Consider the following 18,510-nt stretch of genomic DNA (forward strand, 5'->3'; position numbering starts at 1 on the left):
ATGCTCGCTAACAGCTGTAGATAACTGTGATGAATCCTGAAATCAACTTATCGAGTTCGGTATTTTACCGAGCTGTCGGCAATTGATTCGATAAGTCTTGATGAATTGAGGCCATAGTATGTAGAAAGTATGCTTCACTGCAACTGTTAATGTCCGTACTATGTGGTACCACACTGCATTATTGCCAATGGATCTGTTGCACCGCACTTCTAATGCACTGATGTGAACAGTACCATTACTATATACAGTATCTGCATCACTATATTGTCCGACGTAACACACCGCAATGCACCAGAGTGAAAGTAGCCTAATGTTCTTGACTTTCGTTTCTGCCATTTTTAACCTTTGTTTTCATGTTCCTGGCATCTCTTTATAGCCCAAAGTCCAGCGCTGACAGTGGAGAGTCTGCACCCTTCCTTCACTGGGGTCCAGCAGTATTCAGGTATCTTCCTCTCTTCCATAGCTCCCAACTATCCCTCTTTTAGAGGGACAGTCCCTCTTTGGGAACCCAGTCCCTCTTTCTTCCTCATGTTTCCCTCTTTCAGGACTCATGTACAGATTTATATAAATATATGTATTTTTCTCCTGAAAACTGTGTTTTATTGACTCTATTCCCATTTATTCCCAACCTTTGAAATAGATATATTTATTATTTTGAAATGTTAATCTGAAGGACAATGAACCAGGATAGGAAGGACCAGTGTGATTTGAATTATAAAACAACATACAGTATTTTTATAATTAAATCTTTATGGTATGTGTGACTAGGGGGGTGCCAGGGGCATTATTAGGGGTGTGGCAGGGGCGTGGCTTAAGTGTCCCTTTTTTATCTCAAAAAGTTGGGAAGTACACTCGCTTCATTCACTTATTACAATAACTATTCACTGAAGGCAGGTGGAGATTTACAAACCCAACTCCACTCGGGTGTTCAGCTGGAACTGGATCTGGTCGCACTCTTGGCAAAACAACAAAGGACCTGTCAGTGGCAGAGCCACTGGGTACCGGAGTAACACCCCTCCTAGGAAGGGTGAAAAGGGGGGAAGAGGCGCCCAATGATAGATAAAACTGTGTTAAAAAAACAGCGAAAATAATAAAGAATGAGGTGGCTTACATCAATAACAACACATTCATACACATACAGTATGAAGTTTAATCATGCAGCACTGCATAGTTCATCATTGGGAGCATCAGACAGTAGTCTATGTACTATTGATGTCCTTGTGTATTGCAGACTATATGCAATGAAATGTGCACAGCAACCCATATTATGTGAATGAGGCTTGATGCATTTTTACTTCACCTCTAGGCAGGTTTGTCCTCAAAATCTTGAAATACACATCGTAGTGATAAAAATATGCCAACAAATCCTGACAGATTTTATTCCATAAATACTGGTGCCAATACGTAAACAGGAGAGATCATGAAACAAAAAAAACATTATCTGAATGAAATGTACCCATTCCCTACCAAGGCTGCCCCACACACAGCCATATTACTATCCAGCACTCTTGAAATGATTTGGTTATATACTGTACATAAGAGCAGGGATGGTACACATCTCTCACAGCTGACACCTGGTGGTGCGAGTTGTGTACTGTTGGGCCATTAGAAATTTGGTTGATTTGGCATTAGGTTCACTTTAAGGGCTGGTTCAGACGGACGTTTGGAGGCGTCGCGTTCATTGGCGTCGCGGCGGCAATGCGTTCGGGCTTTCAGCAGCGTTCGCATTGTGTTCGGATGCGGTCGCGTTTTTTCTTCCCCTAGGGAGACATTACCCGTCGCGGTTAACCGCCCCTGGAAGCAACATGTAGCTTCCAGGGGCTCCTTGAACGCCAGTGAAAATCGGGACCCGAACGCCGCGTTCGCGCAAACGCGCGTAAAAGCTTGGTACAAACGCTCCCATTCACTTGAATGGGAGCGTTTAACGCCAAGCCCCAAACGCTGGCAGTAAACGCTCTACAAGCGTCCGTCTGAACCAGCCCTAAAGGAGCTAGAGAGGTAAGGTGACCACACGTGCAGTGATCTTCTGAAAAGAAAAAAAAAAGTTGAGGGCAATTCAGCACACTTATTTAGAATGAAAACACACAAATTCTCTCAAGTAGATAAAAAGAGAGCACAATGCATTATACTGCTGCAGAGGTGGTTTGGCTTGTAATGTATCTGCAGGACGCACTACATTAGAAGTAGGCAGCTGGGTGGTCCCAGATACAAGAATTAAAAAGACCGTTTGCCCCTCTAGTTGGCCTTTCACCAGTCATTGCTCCCCCTCCAGCCACTAATGCACTCAATGCAGAGAAAGCAGTCAGTGACAAGTGATGGAGTAGTTGTTCACTCACCTCTCCTACTGTTGTGCCCCCTTCTCCAGTCTGATCAGTGTTCTAGGCCTTCCGATAACTCACTGGTGTGGCAGGACGGAACCATAACACTCTTTCCTGCTTTCATCTTCAAACTGATGTCACATGCTGGATGGTCATAGGAGCAGTGACATGGCTGTGAGGAGTCTTGGAGACTGGACACACTGATCTAACAGGAAGAAGGAAAAAATGTGCCACCAGGGCAGGTGAGCTAACACCTTCACAGTGCTCCACTCACTACTCTAGTGGAGAGGAGGCAGGGCCGGATTACCGACCAGGCAACAAAAGCAGTCGCTTGGGGCCCCATTCAGAGTCAAAGGGGCCCCATCAGCACATAAACCAGCCCTCGCCATCCTGTCAGCGGTGGCTGGATGGTATAATGGTTACAGGGACTCTGAGCAGTGCAGTAACTATGGAAAGATGCATATCATTTTAAAGCTCTCTTTCTCCTCTTTCCAATGATATATAAACCGCTGCCCTATGCCTTTTAGTTTTCGCTATTTTCGCGATCGAAATCACGGCCGCGGCAATTTCGATCGCGAAAATTGCGAAAACTAAAAGGCGTAGGGTGGCAGTTTATCTATTATTGCAAAGATATTACAAACATCATGCTGGTAGGTGTGAGGATGTAATTAAATAGTTGTGGGTATGCTTAAAGGCATACCCACAGGCACTGCTCGGAGTCCCTTTAAGGGCTCTGCCTCTGACACAGGAGACCAGGGTTTGAATCTCGTCTCTGCCTGTTCAGTAAGCCAGCACCTATTCAGTAGTAGACCTTAGGCAAGTCTCTCTAACACTGCTACTGCCTATAGGGCGCATCCTAGTGGCTGCAGCTCTGGCGCTTTGAGTCCGCCAGGAGAAAAGCACGATATAAATGTTATTTGTCTTGTCTTGTCAAATGATGCCGTGCGCTGCTGATTGTCTTAAAAGTCAGGCTTTCCTCCTAGGTCCCACTCCTGCTACTGTGCGCTCTGCCGCTGCCCACTCCTCCCTCCCTTCCCACAGACAACCACAGCTGCAGCAAGAATGATAGCAGCAGATGGCAAACACTCACTCACCTATCCATGATCCAAGCGATAGAGATCCCGTCATCTGAAACCCATCTGTCTCTTCTACAGTGCAGCCGCTCGCTCCGAACTTCCTGATTCTCTGATCAGACAAAAAGTAGGAAGTAGTAATAGCAGTAGTAACAGAGCAGCAGCACTCTAGAGGAGACAGATAGGCTCCGGATGACGGGACCTCTATTGCTTGGATCGCAATAGGTGAATGTGAGTCATCTGGTGCTGTCATTCTCCCCCGCTGCGGCTGTCTTCTCTGCTGGACTATCGTATTCACTGGGATAGAGGCTGCATGGTGGCTGTCTAGTTTGGGAGGAAATCTGTTGTTCGATGGTGGGGGTGGTTATGTAATTCTGTCTGGGGAACGGCTTCCGGTTTGGCGGTGTCCAGAGCTTTCTGCTATTGCCAGGCTGGAGATGCAGGGGGAAAGTGCTGCTGCTGTGATATCTGGCACCCTCTTCACAGGGGTGCCCTAGCCCCTGAGTGCAAATGTCCCAGCCATTCATCTCTCACTCTGCATTTTGCCGCTGCTATTCCCTGCATTGTGCACCCACAGAGGAAAGCTGGCTGTTGCCCATAGCAACCAGTAGCTCGGCTGCCCTGGTGTGTGCGGCATGTTGCTGTGCAGCTGCATCTTCTGATTCTATTACGACATGATGGGGAGCCCAAATCAGTTACTTTGCTTAGGGCCCCATTTAGCCTTAATCCGGCTCTGAGAGGAGGCGCTCAATAGGATGGCATTTCCAGCTGCTGGTCTCATGGAGACCCACACCATACAGCCATAGAACTCACCAGGAACCAGGGCAAGGCAACTTAGACAGGTGCCTTCAGCCTAATGGCCCATACTCACGAGGGACTTTTGTCGCCTCAACACGCGGCGCGCGCGTGTTGCGGCGACAGGTCGCCCGTGAGTATGGGCCGTTGCACGCGCGCGCACCCCGAACTGTCGCCCGTCGCTCATGTCGCCATGCGATTGAAAGTTTCAATCGCATGGCGACAGTCGCCGCCGCACCTCCGCCGCAACTGTCGCTAGTCCGCGTGAGTACTCGGACTAGCGACAGCAACCTCCATTAAAGTATATGGAGCTTCCGGCGGAGGGAGGAGGAACGTCGGCGACAGCTTCCGCCTCGCCGCTGGTCCCTCTTCCGCGTGTGTACGCGGAGGGACCTGGCGAGGAGCTGTCGCCGGCCTGTCGCCCACACGCTCACGTGTGCTGGCGACAGGCAACATTTGCTGCCCGTGAGTACGGGCCATTAAGAGAAACTAGGGTCATGGTTGACACTAGCCCCCACCATCTCTTACAAACAAAGTCAGATGGCCATCAAGGGTGGGCCCAAAGTGGGTACTTGCCTAGGACCTCACATTGATGGTGAGTGACATCATACTTAGTCATTTATCCCAATTTCTGTTTGAGCTGGATTGTACAGTAGCAACGTCACTTTCTTAATTTGTTTTACGTTCAGTCCCTCTTTGTTGTTTTCTTCACAGTACCTACAGTATATCCCTTTTCTACCTGAATGTGTATTTCTATACAACAATAGGCAGCAGGCTCCAGCACTCCATACTAAAATACTTCTTTAAGGTAGACAGCTGTTTTGTTTGTAACCACGCCTCTTCAGAACAAACAGGGCAAACAAATGTGTATTTCTGGATGCCAATTCTTTGCTGTTTACCACTGTAGTTATAGTCACCTGTATGACACCTTTTTTTAATAAACACTAAGTTCATAATTTTCATTTTATTTTTTTTTTAGCAATTTATCCTACTGCGGCTCTCACACCTGTCACACACAACACCCCTCAGCCGCCTCCTATTCTGCAGCAACGTGAAGGTAAGCATGTTGCTGGACACCATATATTCACTGTTTCAAGCAGTAAAAAATGTTTTATTATTTTTGTGTGAATGGGGTTTACAACCTTTGACAGGCTTGTACTGCTGTCTTTTTCACCAGTCAAGAGATTTCCCTTCACTTCCTGTCATTGGTCACCCTGGGATTTGGAAAGGAAGTGAGGAAAATCTTCTTCACAGGTCACACACAATGATACAAAAAAAGTTGTCTTGACTGTAGTATCAAAGAAAGAGATTTTATTGCTGTCTTTGTCCTCTTTGGAGAGATTCTACCTTACTTCCCTTTCTCTGTGTTAGGATGTACACAGAAATCTATCCAATAGGCACCCAAACACACACACACAAAAATGACAGAGCTTCAATTCCTAGCTGGAGTAAATACGTTCTTTTTCTTATACAGTAGTCAACTTTTAGGAGAGTTAATGACTATCGGTTTGTTGTAATTTTAAAAAAGGCAATTCGAGTAGAGCTGATGTTATTTTCTTTTATATTTGATTACATTGTATAGGCAGTATACAATTATTGTATAGGCATATATTGTATTGACATTCTCTATAGACAATTACAGTGCACCGTTTACACGTGATGTGCTTCTCCCCTTAGAAGCCAGCCTTTTAAAATATTCATATGTATAATTGATAGTCAAGCCATTTTGCATTGTATTGCTATTTAAAACAATCTTTCTATTTTGACATGCAGCTAATTAGGATTTTAGACATGTTAATGATTTGAATTAGGCTTCCTTGCAGCCACACTGTCCACTATTAATAGAAAAGAGCAAAGACAAAGGCCTCGATTCATAAAGCATTCCCGCATGCGGGAATGCAGAAAACGGCACACTTTACCGACCACACAGCAAGATCTGTATTCATAAAGGCTTTTCCGCATGAAAAGCCGACATTCGCGAGCAAAGTGATAAATCACCGCCTTGCGCGGTGATTATCACAGCAAAAGTAACAAGTGGTCAATTCATAAAAATTAGAGGTAGCGGTATGCGGACGGGTATTACCGCTACCTCTGATGTGGCGAGAAGCGTGCGGAATCCGTTGCAGTGAATGGGACAGACCTCCCAAGCAGCTGCAGAGAGAACACCGCATGGAGGGATTCCGCCTGCTTCTCCGGCTTCCGCATGTCTCCCGACAGCCTAACGCCTGGCTACAGCGGAGTATCTCCGCACGCCTGTCACAACAGGCAACATTTTTATGAATTACCACCCTGAAGGCGGAAATACCGACAGCGGTGTACGTTTTTAATGTGCTTTTAGATGCGTTTTTAAAACGCACAACAAGTTCATTCTTTCTGCATACTGTATGCAGAAAGCATGCCTACTACGTGTAATGCATTCCTTTGGTTAAAAAAATGCATGCTTTTTTGATGCATTTTTGCCCAAAAAGGTAAAAACTAATTTGAAAATAATTTATTTGTACTTGTTAAATATGAATATTAATGAAAAAACGCAAAAAGAAACACATGAAAAATGCAGAAAACGCACATGGAAAAACGCAAACGTAGGAAAAACGCAAAAAAAAAATGCCCATACCAGGAAACTGATCATTTTCCACATGGACAAGTGTGACCTTAGCCTTAGGCAGGGGACACACTGTTTTTAGTTTTTCGTGTGCGCTTTCTTCACAGAAAAAAATGGGCTAGTTCACACTTAATGCGCTTTTCACACGCAGAAAAAAACTGACCTTCTCCAGGATAATTATGCACATTTTGTCAGTTTTCTCTATCAATTACATTAGCTGCTGCATGCAAACACACATGTTGCATGCCAATTGCTTATTGGGGTATGCTACGGGCCACCTCTTATTAATTAAGCTGCAGAACTGCGATTACTACAGCAGATTGAAAAAGCTGCAGGTAAAAATGAGGTCATAATTATGGGCGACTTCAACTTTCCAGACATTGACTGGAGTATTGAGGCTACCCATTCTGGTAAAAGCAGCAGATTTCTGGCAGCACTACAGGACAATTACTTGACACAAATGGTAACAGAACCGACTAGGGGGCATGCGTTACTGGATCTGATCATTTCTAATAGACCAGATAATGTATCAAATGTGCAGGTTCAAGAACATTTGGGAAATAGTGATCACAACATGATAACGTTTGATCTGGTGACTGATAGGCCACGGGGCAGCGGGACCACTAAAACTATGAATTTTAGAAAAGCAAAGTTCACTCAAATTAGGCAGGCACTAAGTTTGGTGAACTGGGATAATGTACTACAAGGGGAAGACACTGAAGGGAAATGGCAAGCTTTTAAACTTATACTCAATCAATACTGTAGTATGTATATCCCATATGGAAACAAAATGTCTAGGAATAAAAAAAGGCCTCTATGGATGAATAGAAAGGTTAAAGATAAAATGAAGAGGAAAAAGAATGCCTATAAGGTCTTAAAACAGGAGGGGACCGAGGCTGCACTAAGCAATTATAAGGAGTGCAATAAAAATTGTAAAAAAGAAATTAGGCTGGCAAAGATCGAAGCTGAAAATCAAATCGCTAGGGATATCAAATCTAACCCAAAAAAGTTTTACAAGTACATTAACTCTAAAAAAAGAAAGGTTGACTGTATAGGACTCCTAAAGGATGAGGATGGGAACTCAATGGTGGATGACCAAGGTAAGGCAGAGTTATTAAATGCTTTCTTTGCTTCTGTCTTCACAAAAGAAACAGCACTGTTGCAAACTACAGAGGCAGAAGAGTCTCAATCTTCTAACTGTAATATTAAATACTTAACGCAGGAAGAAGTGAAGGCAAGACTAAATAAATTAAAAATAGACAAGGCACCTGGCCCGGATGGCATGCATCCTCGGGTCCTAAGGGAATTAAGTTCAGTTATAGATAAACCCCTTAATCTTATCTTTTGTGACTCTCTTGCAACTGGCAGAGTCCCAGTGGATTGGCGTACAGCCCACGTTTTCCCATTATTTAAGAAGGGCAAAAAATCTGATTCAGGAAATTATAGACCTGTAAGTTTAACATCAGTTGTATGCAAACTATTTGAGGGGTTACTAAGAGATACTATACATGACTTCATAGTAGAAAATAATCTTATTTCTCAGCATCAACATGGGTTTACTAAAGACAGGTCCTGTTTGACTAACATGCTCAGCTTTTATGAGGTAGTGAATGCTAATATGGATATTGGGAATGCTGTAGATGTGATATACTTGGACTTTGCAAAGGCCTTCGACACTGTTCCCCACAAAAGTCTGGTGCAAAAGTTGAGGATGCAAGGACTGGGGAAGAGTCTGTGTTCATGGATAGGAAACTGGCTAATGGACAGAAAACAAAGAGTTGTGGTCAATGGATCGTACTCAAAATGGGAGACTGTTAGCAGTGGGGTCCCACAGGGGTCTGTTCTGGGTCCAGTGCTCTTCAATTTATTTATTAATGACCTAGTAGATGCAGTAGTGAGCAATGTTGCTATTTTTGCAGATGATACAAAATTGTGCAGAATCATCAACTCTCAGGAAGATAGTGTCATATTGCAACAGGATCTGGATAGGATGGCTATATGGGCACATACATGGCAGATGAAAGTCAATGTTGACAAATGTAAGGTCATGTATTTTGGACGTACTAATGGTCTAGCACCATACAAAATAAATGGGATACAGTTGGGGACATCAAACTTGGAGAAGGACTTAGGAGTACTCATTGACAACAAGTTAAATAATCGTACTCAATGCCAAGCAGCTGCAGCTAAAGCTAACAAAATTTTGGGATGCATTAAAAGGGAAATAAAAACTCGAGATGCTAGCATAATATTGCCCCTGTTTAACTCTCTAGTAAGGCCACATCTGGAATATGGAATTCAGTTCTGGGCACCACATTACAAAAAAGATATTGCAGTTTTAGAGCAGGTGCAGAGACGAGCAACAAAATTGATGCATGGGATGGAAGGTCTCACTTATCGAGAAAGGTTAGATAAACTGGGTTTATTTAGTCTAGAGAAAAGGCGCCTTAGAGGGGATCTAATTAACATGTATAAATACATCAGAGGGCAATATAATACCTTGGCGGATGAGCTTTTTGTCCCTAGGCCTTCTCAAAGGACTAGAGGACATGATCTGCGCATGGAGGAAAAACGTTTTAACCATTTATTTAGGAAAGGGTTCTTTACAGTAAGAGTGATTAAGATGTGGAATGCATTGCCACAGGAAGTCGTTATGGCAAACTCTATACCTGCATTTAAAGGGGGCTTAGATGCTTTCCTTGGGTTGAATGACATCCATGGCTACAATTACTAGGTAAGGCCTAATGATGTTGATCCAGGGATTTTATTTGATTGCCATCTGGAGTCGGGAAGGAATTTTTCCCTTTAGGGGCTAATTGGACCATGCCTTGTAAGGGTTTTTTCGCCTTCCTCTGGATCAACAGGGATATGTGAGGGAGCAGGCTAGTGTTGTACTTTATACTGGTTGAACTCAATGGACGTATGTCTTTTTTCAACCAAAATAACTATGTAACTATGTAACTATGTTCAGAAAACGCATGCAGGAAAACCCATGCAGAAAACTGAAAGACAGGTATCCTTGCCGCACATATGAGTGAAGGGGTGAAATTCTGAAGTATGGAAGCTCTTAAGGCAAATGCAATGGAATTAAATCCTATACCTAGTTAGCAAGAGGTTACCTTGCTGCACATACTTTGACAGTGAGGAGGTTACCTCGCTGCAGGTGCTTTGACAGTAAACCTTGCTTGCAGGTCCTTTGGCAGTGAGGAGATTATTTACCTTGCTGTATGTGCTCTGTTTAGTGGGGGATTACCTTGCTTCAGGTCCTTTGGCAGTGAGGAGATTACCTTGCTGTATGTGCTCTGTTTAGTGGGGGATTACCTTGCTTCAGGTGCTTTGGCAGTGAGGTTACCTTGTTGCCGGTGCTCTGGCAGTGAGGAGTTTATCCTACTGTAGATGCTCTATTTAGTGGAGGATTACCTTACTGCAGGTGCTCTGGCAGTGAGGAGGTTATCTGACTGTGGGTGCTCTGTTTAGGCAAATGCAATAGAATGCAGATGCTTTGGCAGTAAATCTTGCTGCACGTGCTTTGGCAGTGAGGAGGCTACCTTGCTTCAGGAGCTCTGGCAGTGAGTTTACCTTGCAGCATTACAATAGGGGGTTACCTTGCGGTTCTCTGGCAGTGGAGGAGGTTGCTTACTCTGGCAAAGTTGAGTGGGGGTGAGGGTTACGTTGCTGCAGGTGCTATGGTAGTGAGGAGGTTATCTTGCTGCATGTGCTCCAGTATTGAGGGAGTTAGTTTACTCTGATTACTCTGGCAGCAAACTCCCTCATTATTAGGTAGTCAGTTGTGCTCACTAGTATTAGATAGCCATAGGTTTCCCCCAGTATTAGGAAGCCAAGTGTGGCCCTTCCCACCCTGGAGTTAGGCAGCCATGTGCACCTTATGTAGAGAGTCAGGCAGAACCTAGTCTGTGGGTTTGTAACTCACCTACCCATGCTCCAGCGATGCGATCTTCCATCATCCTCCTCCAGAGTACCCATCTTTTCAGTGGCATCTCTCATCCTGCTGGTATGTCCCGCAGGTCATGTGATGAGAGATGCTGCTGGAGCCATGAAGACTCTCCACAGAGACTCTCCACAGACTCTGCTCCCCTCGCCACTCAAGTTCAGTGGGCTTGCTGTGGATCTCCGTGAGACGTGCAGTGGACCTCCTTTTTGCCGAACAGTCCCACAAGTCCTGAGGCAGTATCCTTGGTTGCCTTGTGGGTAAAATTATTGAAGGGGAATAATTATTTAAACCAATAATGAAAGGGGGGGGGGTGGAGGGGTGCCTAAGTAAGTATTATTTCCCACAAGGTTTTCACTGCAAACCCTGAACTGCCATTCCTAGCAGGTGCAGTGCTGATCTGCCCACATAATAAGTGCCACCATGCAATCCTCTTTGATTGCTGCAAGTTTTAAAGTGATCCCAAGACAAACCTAAGGTTGAGAAACAAATACTTTACTGAGAAAAGAAGAGGGAAGCCTATCAATCCACCAGAGGTTCCCACGTTCTCCTCCAGCTGCCCGGGAACCCTCTGAACATTGCATGAGTGAGGCCGTGCTGCACCCACGCAAGTACGGCTGCACCTGCACAGTACCACGGAGCCACTGTGCATGAGCAGCTCTGGCTTACTACGTAGTCATGTCCATACTTGTGCAGGTGCAGTATGGCCACGTTCATACATGAAGAGGAACTCGGTCACCGCCAGAAAAACAAGCTCTTTCTTTCCGGGTGTCTGCTCGTGGAAATGGTGGGGGCCAGGAGGAGGTGGAAAGCCTCTGGAGGATTCAGAGGCTTCCTTCTTAGGTAAGTACAGTGGTTTGCAAAAGTACTCGGCCCCCTTGAAGTTTTCCACATTTTGTCATATTACTGCCACAAACATGAATCAGTTTTATTGGAATTCCACGTGAAAGACCAATACAAAGTGGTGTACACATGAGAAGTGGAAAAAGCATTAAGGGTTGCATACATAACTTGGAATTCTATTTCAAAAACTTTATTGCCTAGCATGATAAATTACTGGAATTTGTCAACGAACAACACCTTTCCCAAACAAACAATGAAGGGAAAAGGCATGTGCTTTGCATTGCTGCTCTTTTCCCTAATGTACAGTATACATGAGCTTGAATACCTAGGCTGCTGGTATAGATGAAGGTCCTGGCTGTGTCACTAGAGATTAGGGCCATCCTGTCTTTCTCGACTGATGTCAGGTTGGCTGAGATGAAGGGCATTCCCAGGCACTGAGCCAATCTTCTGGGTCTTCTGAGAGGCCCATGACATTTGTAAAATACAAGTTTGTTATTTGACGGAGAAAATCCAATATAAGATTCTTTTGAAAAAAAAAGGAAGCCTGGTTATAATTAATCTGTGTGAACACTTTGTATTCCTAGACTAAAATAACAATTCATCTTTGTAATATGTTTGTCTGTTATTGTCTCACAGGACCTGAAGGCTGTAACTTATTTATTTATCATCTCCCCCAAGAGTTTGGGGATAATGAACTAACACAAATGTTTTTGCCCTTCGGAAACATCATTTCATCCAAAGTATTTATGGATCGAGCGACCAATCAGAGCAAGTGTTTTGGTGAGTTTCAAACGTAAAACATTTTTCATAAAGTGCACCTTACCACAAGGTGAACTGGATTGCTTTTATGTTTCAGTAACATCATACTAGGGATGAGGGAGCAAAATTGTCACGCTCAGTCTTACGGCAAAATGGTCCCAATCTCGCTTAATGTAGCCACACACCATACAAGTTTTTAAATATCTTTTCAATTCAAGAATTGCAATAATTTTTTCCCGACCATTTGTAACATTATTAAAAACCTGACCAATGTACCACACACATATGTTCTTTTTTCCTCCAATTATGAAAAAAAAAAAGTTGAAAATGCTGATAAAATTGCTTGGGTCGGTACATCAAGAAATTTACAATCTACTATTCAATTTATATAAAAATTGATCAGAAAAACCACAACACTCAACACTCCCAATCTTCTTTTATCAAAGAAAAATGGGAAATTCAATCACATTTTTATTGAATTGCTGTGAAATTAGATAATTTTATTGTATCATGTGGCCACCTTTAGTGAGATTCTAGCAAGATCAGCAGTCAATTCTTGCCATGAAGTCACATTAGGTGAGAACAAAAGTTTTCCGCAAAAATGTTAGTACGATCTTTCCATCGATTTTAGCCCTTAACCTTCCTGTTGGTAACGTTCGGGGTAAGCCGCGCAGGAGGTTTTCTCCGGCCCTGCCGGGCCGATTTTCTTAATTTTTTTTTTGCTGGCCTGCGCCCGATCGCCGCTATCCGTTGCGGCGCGCGGGCCCCCCCCCCCCAGACCCTGTGCGCTGCCTGGCCAATCAGTGCCAGGCAGCGCCGAGGGGTGGATCAGGACTCCCAATGACGTCACGACGTCGGTGACGTCATCCCGCCCCGTCGCCATGGCGGCGGGGGAAGCCCTCCAGGAAATCCCGTTCTTTGAACGGGATTTCCTGATCGGAGATCGCCGAAGGCGATCGAAGAGGGCGGGGGGATGCCGCTGAGCAGCGGCTATCATGTAGCGAGCCCTGGGCTCGCTACATGATTTTAAAAAAAAAAACTGCCGCGCTGCCTCCTGGCGGAATTTTTCATACCGCCAGGAGGGTTAAAGCAGTCTAACACCCAGCATTACAACTTTGCTTTAAAAGATTGCTTACAGCTTAGAAACTATTATGGCAGATTTTTTTTTTAGCAGAAATTCACTGAATGGGTTAAACATAACATTTTAGTTTTGCATTTAACTAGAAATCTGCATCCATGCTGAGGTTTAGTTACAAATGTATCTTTGTTTGGAATGCAAATAGACCTCTGAAAAGCCTGTCTGGGAAGCCCTCTGTTCTCTCTCAGAGAGGTGTTTGTTTATTTACATTGTAAATAGATACATTTGTATCTAATAACCTCAGCACGGAGGAGGATTTCTAGCTAAATGCAACACTAAAATGTCATGTTTGATCCATTCAGTGAATTTCTGCAAAAAAAAAATCTGGCATAATAGTTCCTAAGCTGTAAGCAATCTTTTAAAGCAAAGTTGAAATGCTGGGTGTTGGACCACTTTAACCACTTAAGCCCAACTGGATGAACATTCTCGTCCAGCTGGGCTGCGCGCACTCCCACAGGCCGTTAGCCCAGCTATCAATGAATGGGATTAATGGGATTATAGATCCCATTCATTGATCGAAGCCCCCCCCCCTCCCCCGTAGAAAACCCGACAGCCTCTTAACAGATTCACAAAAAGTTTCCCGTCCTCCTAATGCATCCTGGAAGCCTGATCATACACTTCCAGGACTTTTTGACTGTGGCCATCTTGTGGTAACTACACCCACATCTATTTTTTTATTAAACAAATGCATTATTTTATATTTAAAATTAGCTGTTTACCTCCAGAAACCACAAATTACCCAAATAAAATTTTTAATAAAAAAAAAAAATACAATTAAAAAAACAAACAAACAACATAAATAGTTACCTAAGGGTCTGAACTTTTTAAATAAGCATGTCAAAGGAGTGTATTAATATAATTTTTTAAATTATGGGCTTGTAAATAGTGATGGACGCAAATTGAAAAAATGCACCTTTATTTCCAAATAAAATATCGGCACCATACATTGTGATAGGGACATAATTTAAATGGTGTAATAAGCGGGACGAATGGGCAAATAAAATAAATGGGTTTTAATTACAGTAGCATGTATTAATTTCAAACTATAATGGCCAAAAACTGGGAAATAATGATTTTTTTTCAATTTATTTCTTAATATTCCTGTTAAGTGTCTAGCCTCACCTTCTTTTAACCTCTTGAGGACCATGGTGTTAAACCCCCCTAGTGACCAGGCTATTTTCTACTTAATTGGCCACTGCAGCTTTAAGGCCAAGCTGCATGGCCGCACAACTCAGCACACAAGTGATTGTTGTTGTTTTTTTGGGTTTTTTTTTTATATTTCTAATATTATATTCTAATATTTTTTAATATTTCTTACTATTTTTTATTATTTTTTTTCTAACCCCTCCCTCCCCCCAGCCGGCCAATCACGGCGATCGGCTGTCATAGGATTCTGCCTATGAGAGCCGATCGCTCTCTTGTCCCCCAGGGGGACAGCCGTGTCACATGGCGGTCCCCAGTACAGCGCTGCTGCTGATCGCAGAGCTGTACATGTAAATACACGTTTCGCCGTGTAACAGTCTTCCGAGCGGCGATCAGAGACTGAAGGTGGAGCTCTGCTCAGCCCACCAAGCAGGAGATGCACGCGATCTCCTGCAAACTGCTGCCCTAGGACTTTACAGCGATCGGCGTTAGGCGGTCCTGGGGCTGCCGCCACGGCCACGCTTGTTGGCGTGACACGGTCGGCAAGCAGTTAATGACCAATCCTACTATAAAATAAATAAATCCGCTCTCCCTCCATTAATGCAGGGGTTCCTTGAGATCCAAAACATACAGTGGTGTGAAAAACTATTTGCCCCCTTCCTGATTTCTTATTCTTTTGCATGTTTGTCACACTTAAACGTTTCTGCTCATCAAAAACCGTTAACTATTAGTCAAAGATAACATAATTGAACACAAAATGCAGTTTTAAATGATGGTTTTTAATATTTATTGAGAAAAATAACTCAAAACCTACATGGCCCTGTGTGAAAAAGAAATTGCCCCCTGAACCTAATAACTGGTTGGGACACCCTTAGCAGCAATAACTGCAATCAAGCGTTTGCGATAACTTGCAACGAGTCTTTTACAGCGCTCTGGAGGAATTTTGGCCCACTCATCTTTGCAGAATTGTTGTAATTCAGCTTTATTTGAGGGTTTTTTAGCATGAACCACCTTTTTAAGGTCATGCCACAACATCTCAATAGGATTCAGGTCAGGACTTTGACTAGGCCACTCCAAAGTCTTCATTTTGTTTTTCTTCAGCCATTCAGAGGTAGATTTGCTGGTGTGTTTTGGGTCATTGTCCTGCTGCAGCACCCAAGATCGCTTCAGCTTGAGTTGACAAACAGATGGCCGGACATTCTCCTTCAGGATTTTTTGGTAGACAGTAGAATTCATGTTTCCATCTATCACAGCAAGCCTTCCAGGTCCTGAAGCAGCAAAACAACCCCAGACCATCACACTACCACCACCATATTTTACTGTTGGTATGATGTTCTTTTGCTGAAATGCTGTGTTACTTCTACGCCAGATGTAACGGGACACGCACCTTCCAAAAAGTTCAACTTTTGTCACGTTGGTCCACAAGGTATTTTCCCCAAAGTCTTGCCAATCATTGAGATGTTTTTTTAGCAAAATTGAGACGAGCCTTAATGTTCTTTTTGCTTAAAAGTGGTTTGCACCTTGGATATCTGCCATGCAGGCCGTTTTTGCCCATTCTCTTTCTTATGGTGGAGTCGTGAACACTGACCTTAATTGAGGCAAGTGAGGCCTGCAGTTCTTTAGATGTTGTCCTGGGGTCTTTTGTGGCTGCTCGGATGAGTTTTCTCTGCGCTCTTGGGGTAATTTTGGTCGGCCGGCCACTCCTGGGAAGGTTCATCACTGTTCCATGTTTTTGCCATTTGTGGATAATGGCTCTCACTGTGGTTCGCTGGAGTCCCAAAGCTTTAGAAATGGCTTTATAACCTTTACCAGACTGATAGATCTCAATTACAGTACTTTGTTCTCATTTGTTCCTGAATTTCTTTGAATCTTGGCATGATGTCTAGCTTTTGAGGTGCTTTTGGTCTACTTCTCTGTGTCAGATAGCTCCTATTTAAGTGATTTCTTGATTGAAACAGGTGTGGCAGTAATCAGGCCTGGAGGTGACTACAGAAATTTAACTCAGGTGTGATAAACCACAGTTAAGTTATTTTTTAACAAGGGGGGCAATCACTTTTTCACACAGGGCCATGTAGATTTGGAGTTTTTTTTCTCACTAAATAATAAAAACCATCATTAAAACTGCATTTTGTGTTCAATTATGTTATCTTTGACTAATAGTTAACGGTTTTTGATGAGCAGAAACATTTAAGTGTGACAAACATGCAAAAGAATAAGAAATCAGGAAGGAGGCAAATAGTTTTTCACACCACTGTAATTTTAGTGTGTCCTCCAGGGTAAAAAGGGTTGAGAAAGGCTTTGCTGTAAAAACAAACATCAATAGTAAAATGATTGTAAATAGAATTGTTTTAACTTCTATTTACAATCCTTTTTCAATCAAATGTGCCAGTTTCATAAAACTGATTTGCAAGATTCTCGGAAGTTCGATGGCTATCTTGCAAAACTGCCAGTGACTGTTTTGCTCATCCCTGCGTCATACCCCAAATATTGTTGTGCACAGGTGAGTAACTAGATGGGAGCAGCACCTGTGATCGCAGGGGGACCCAGAGCTGTGTGGGGGGGGGGGGACTAATAAAATCCCCTTCCTCCGATATAGGGGACTTTACTTTAGATCAGGTGTTTTTGTGGCTACACTTGTTATGGGTTTGAAGATCATGATGGCCACACTTGTTTTTTGATCCTTATGAGATGGGCCCCAAGGCCGTGAAGAGCACCAATAGAAGGTAAGGGAAGGAACATTGGGGGCCCCATCAAAGTTTTTCTGGGGGCCCCATGTATTGTAGTTACGCCACTGGTTGTGACTCAGTAATTTAAATGTCATTTGATTATCAAACTCATATGTTCTTTTCACTTCCAAACTTTTCTCTTTCACCCCTTAGGATTTGTTAGTTTCGATAATCCATCAAGTGCTCAAACAGCAATCCAGGCCATGAATGGCTTTCAGATAGGAATGAAAAGGCTTAAGGTCCAGCTAAAGAGACCCAAGGACACAAGCCAACCCTATTGACTGAATTCAGGCCGATAGTCCCCTCCTGATCATACAGGTAAATCTTCTTTTTACAAATGTCTTGTTTTATTTAACCACCCACTTTCTCATCAAAGTAATATTAGCCTTAATACCTCCCAACTTGCTGTCTTGCTTTGTCATAAACATCTTTTCACTTTTTGTTTTTCATACTGCAGGTACACAATGGACCTTTGACTTCTAAAACCTTCCCCATAGGATTATGGGGAAAGAAGACTTATTCCTTCTAAACACTCCCTCCCACCCCTGAGCCTCATGACCTTTGTCCCTCACCCACACCCAAGGACCAAATAAAGGTGGCTATGGGGAGGAGAAACAAGAACCAAGCTACCTAAACACAAGGTTGTGTCTTGTGAGTGTTCTATGTCTGTCTGCTGAACGCCCAAGAAACACCACCGCTGATGGAACAAACTTGCACCTGATGACCTCCTTCAAATGACCAAATACATGAGGGGATACGGGGTGATAATCATACCGGAGACCCTTCAGGTGGCAAACCCCCACCATAAGAGTGTCTACTGATTTGCAGTGCAAAGAACTATATGTTTACGTATTTATATGAACATATCTATTTATTGGGGAGGCCCAGTGCAACACGCCACATCCCTTCCACTGCCAGAGGGCCAAGCAATGAGGGATGTTGTTACAAAATGCTATATTTTCAGTTTTAGGTTTTCTTTTTGGTTATTTGCGGAGGACAGGGTGTTCTGGGTGGGCAGGAGTGGAGCTCAGCAGAGTTCAAAGGTCATGTTTACAACCCCCCCCTCCCCCCACCCACAGGGAAGTTTTCATTTATTTCTGCTGCTCATACACCTGGCCCCCCAGAAAAAGGGCTGGACTTTTGCATCTGCTCCAAACCCTGTTC

The 18,510-nt window shown here is 43.6% G+C and overlaps 1 protein-coding gene across 2 annotated transcripts in view; it reads left to right on the forward strand.

Annotated features, from left to right (window-relative positions):
• CELF5 (CUGBP Elav-like family member 5) overlaps positions 1 to 17,986 on the forward strand; it is a 203,937-nt gene extending 185,951 nt beyond the window's left edge. For both annotated transcript variants that reach the window (XM_068234091.1, XM_068234092.1), the window contains exons 9-13: positions 377 to 442; positions 5,166 to 5,243; positions 12,217 to 12,360; positions 17,500 to 17,664; positions 17,804 to 17,986. In XM_068234091.1, the coding sequence (XP_068090192.1) occupies positions 377 to 442; positions 5,166 to 5,243; positions 12,217 to 12,360; positions 17,500 to 17,627 (416 nt within the window). In that variant the 3' untranslated portion in view covers positions 17,628 to 17,664; positions 17,804 to 17,986. The remainder of the gene's footprint in view (positions 1 to 376; positions 443 to 5,165; positions 5,244 to 12,216; positions 12,361 to 17,499; positions 17,665 to 17,803) is intronic.
• Positions 17,987 to 18,510: the final 524 nt, after the last annotated feature.

Source organism: Hyperolius riggenbachi, chromosome 1, assembly GCF_040937935.1.
Source record: "Hyperolius riggenbachi isolate aHypRig1 chromosome 1, aHypRig1.pri, whole genome shotgun sequence".
Taxonomy (NCBI): Eukaryota; Metazoa; Chordata; class Amphibia; order Anura; family Hyperoliidae; genus Hyperolius; species Hyperolius riggenbachi.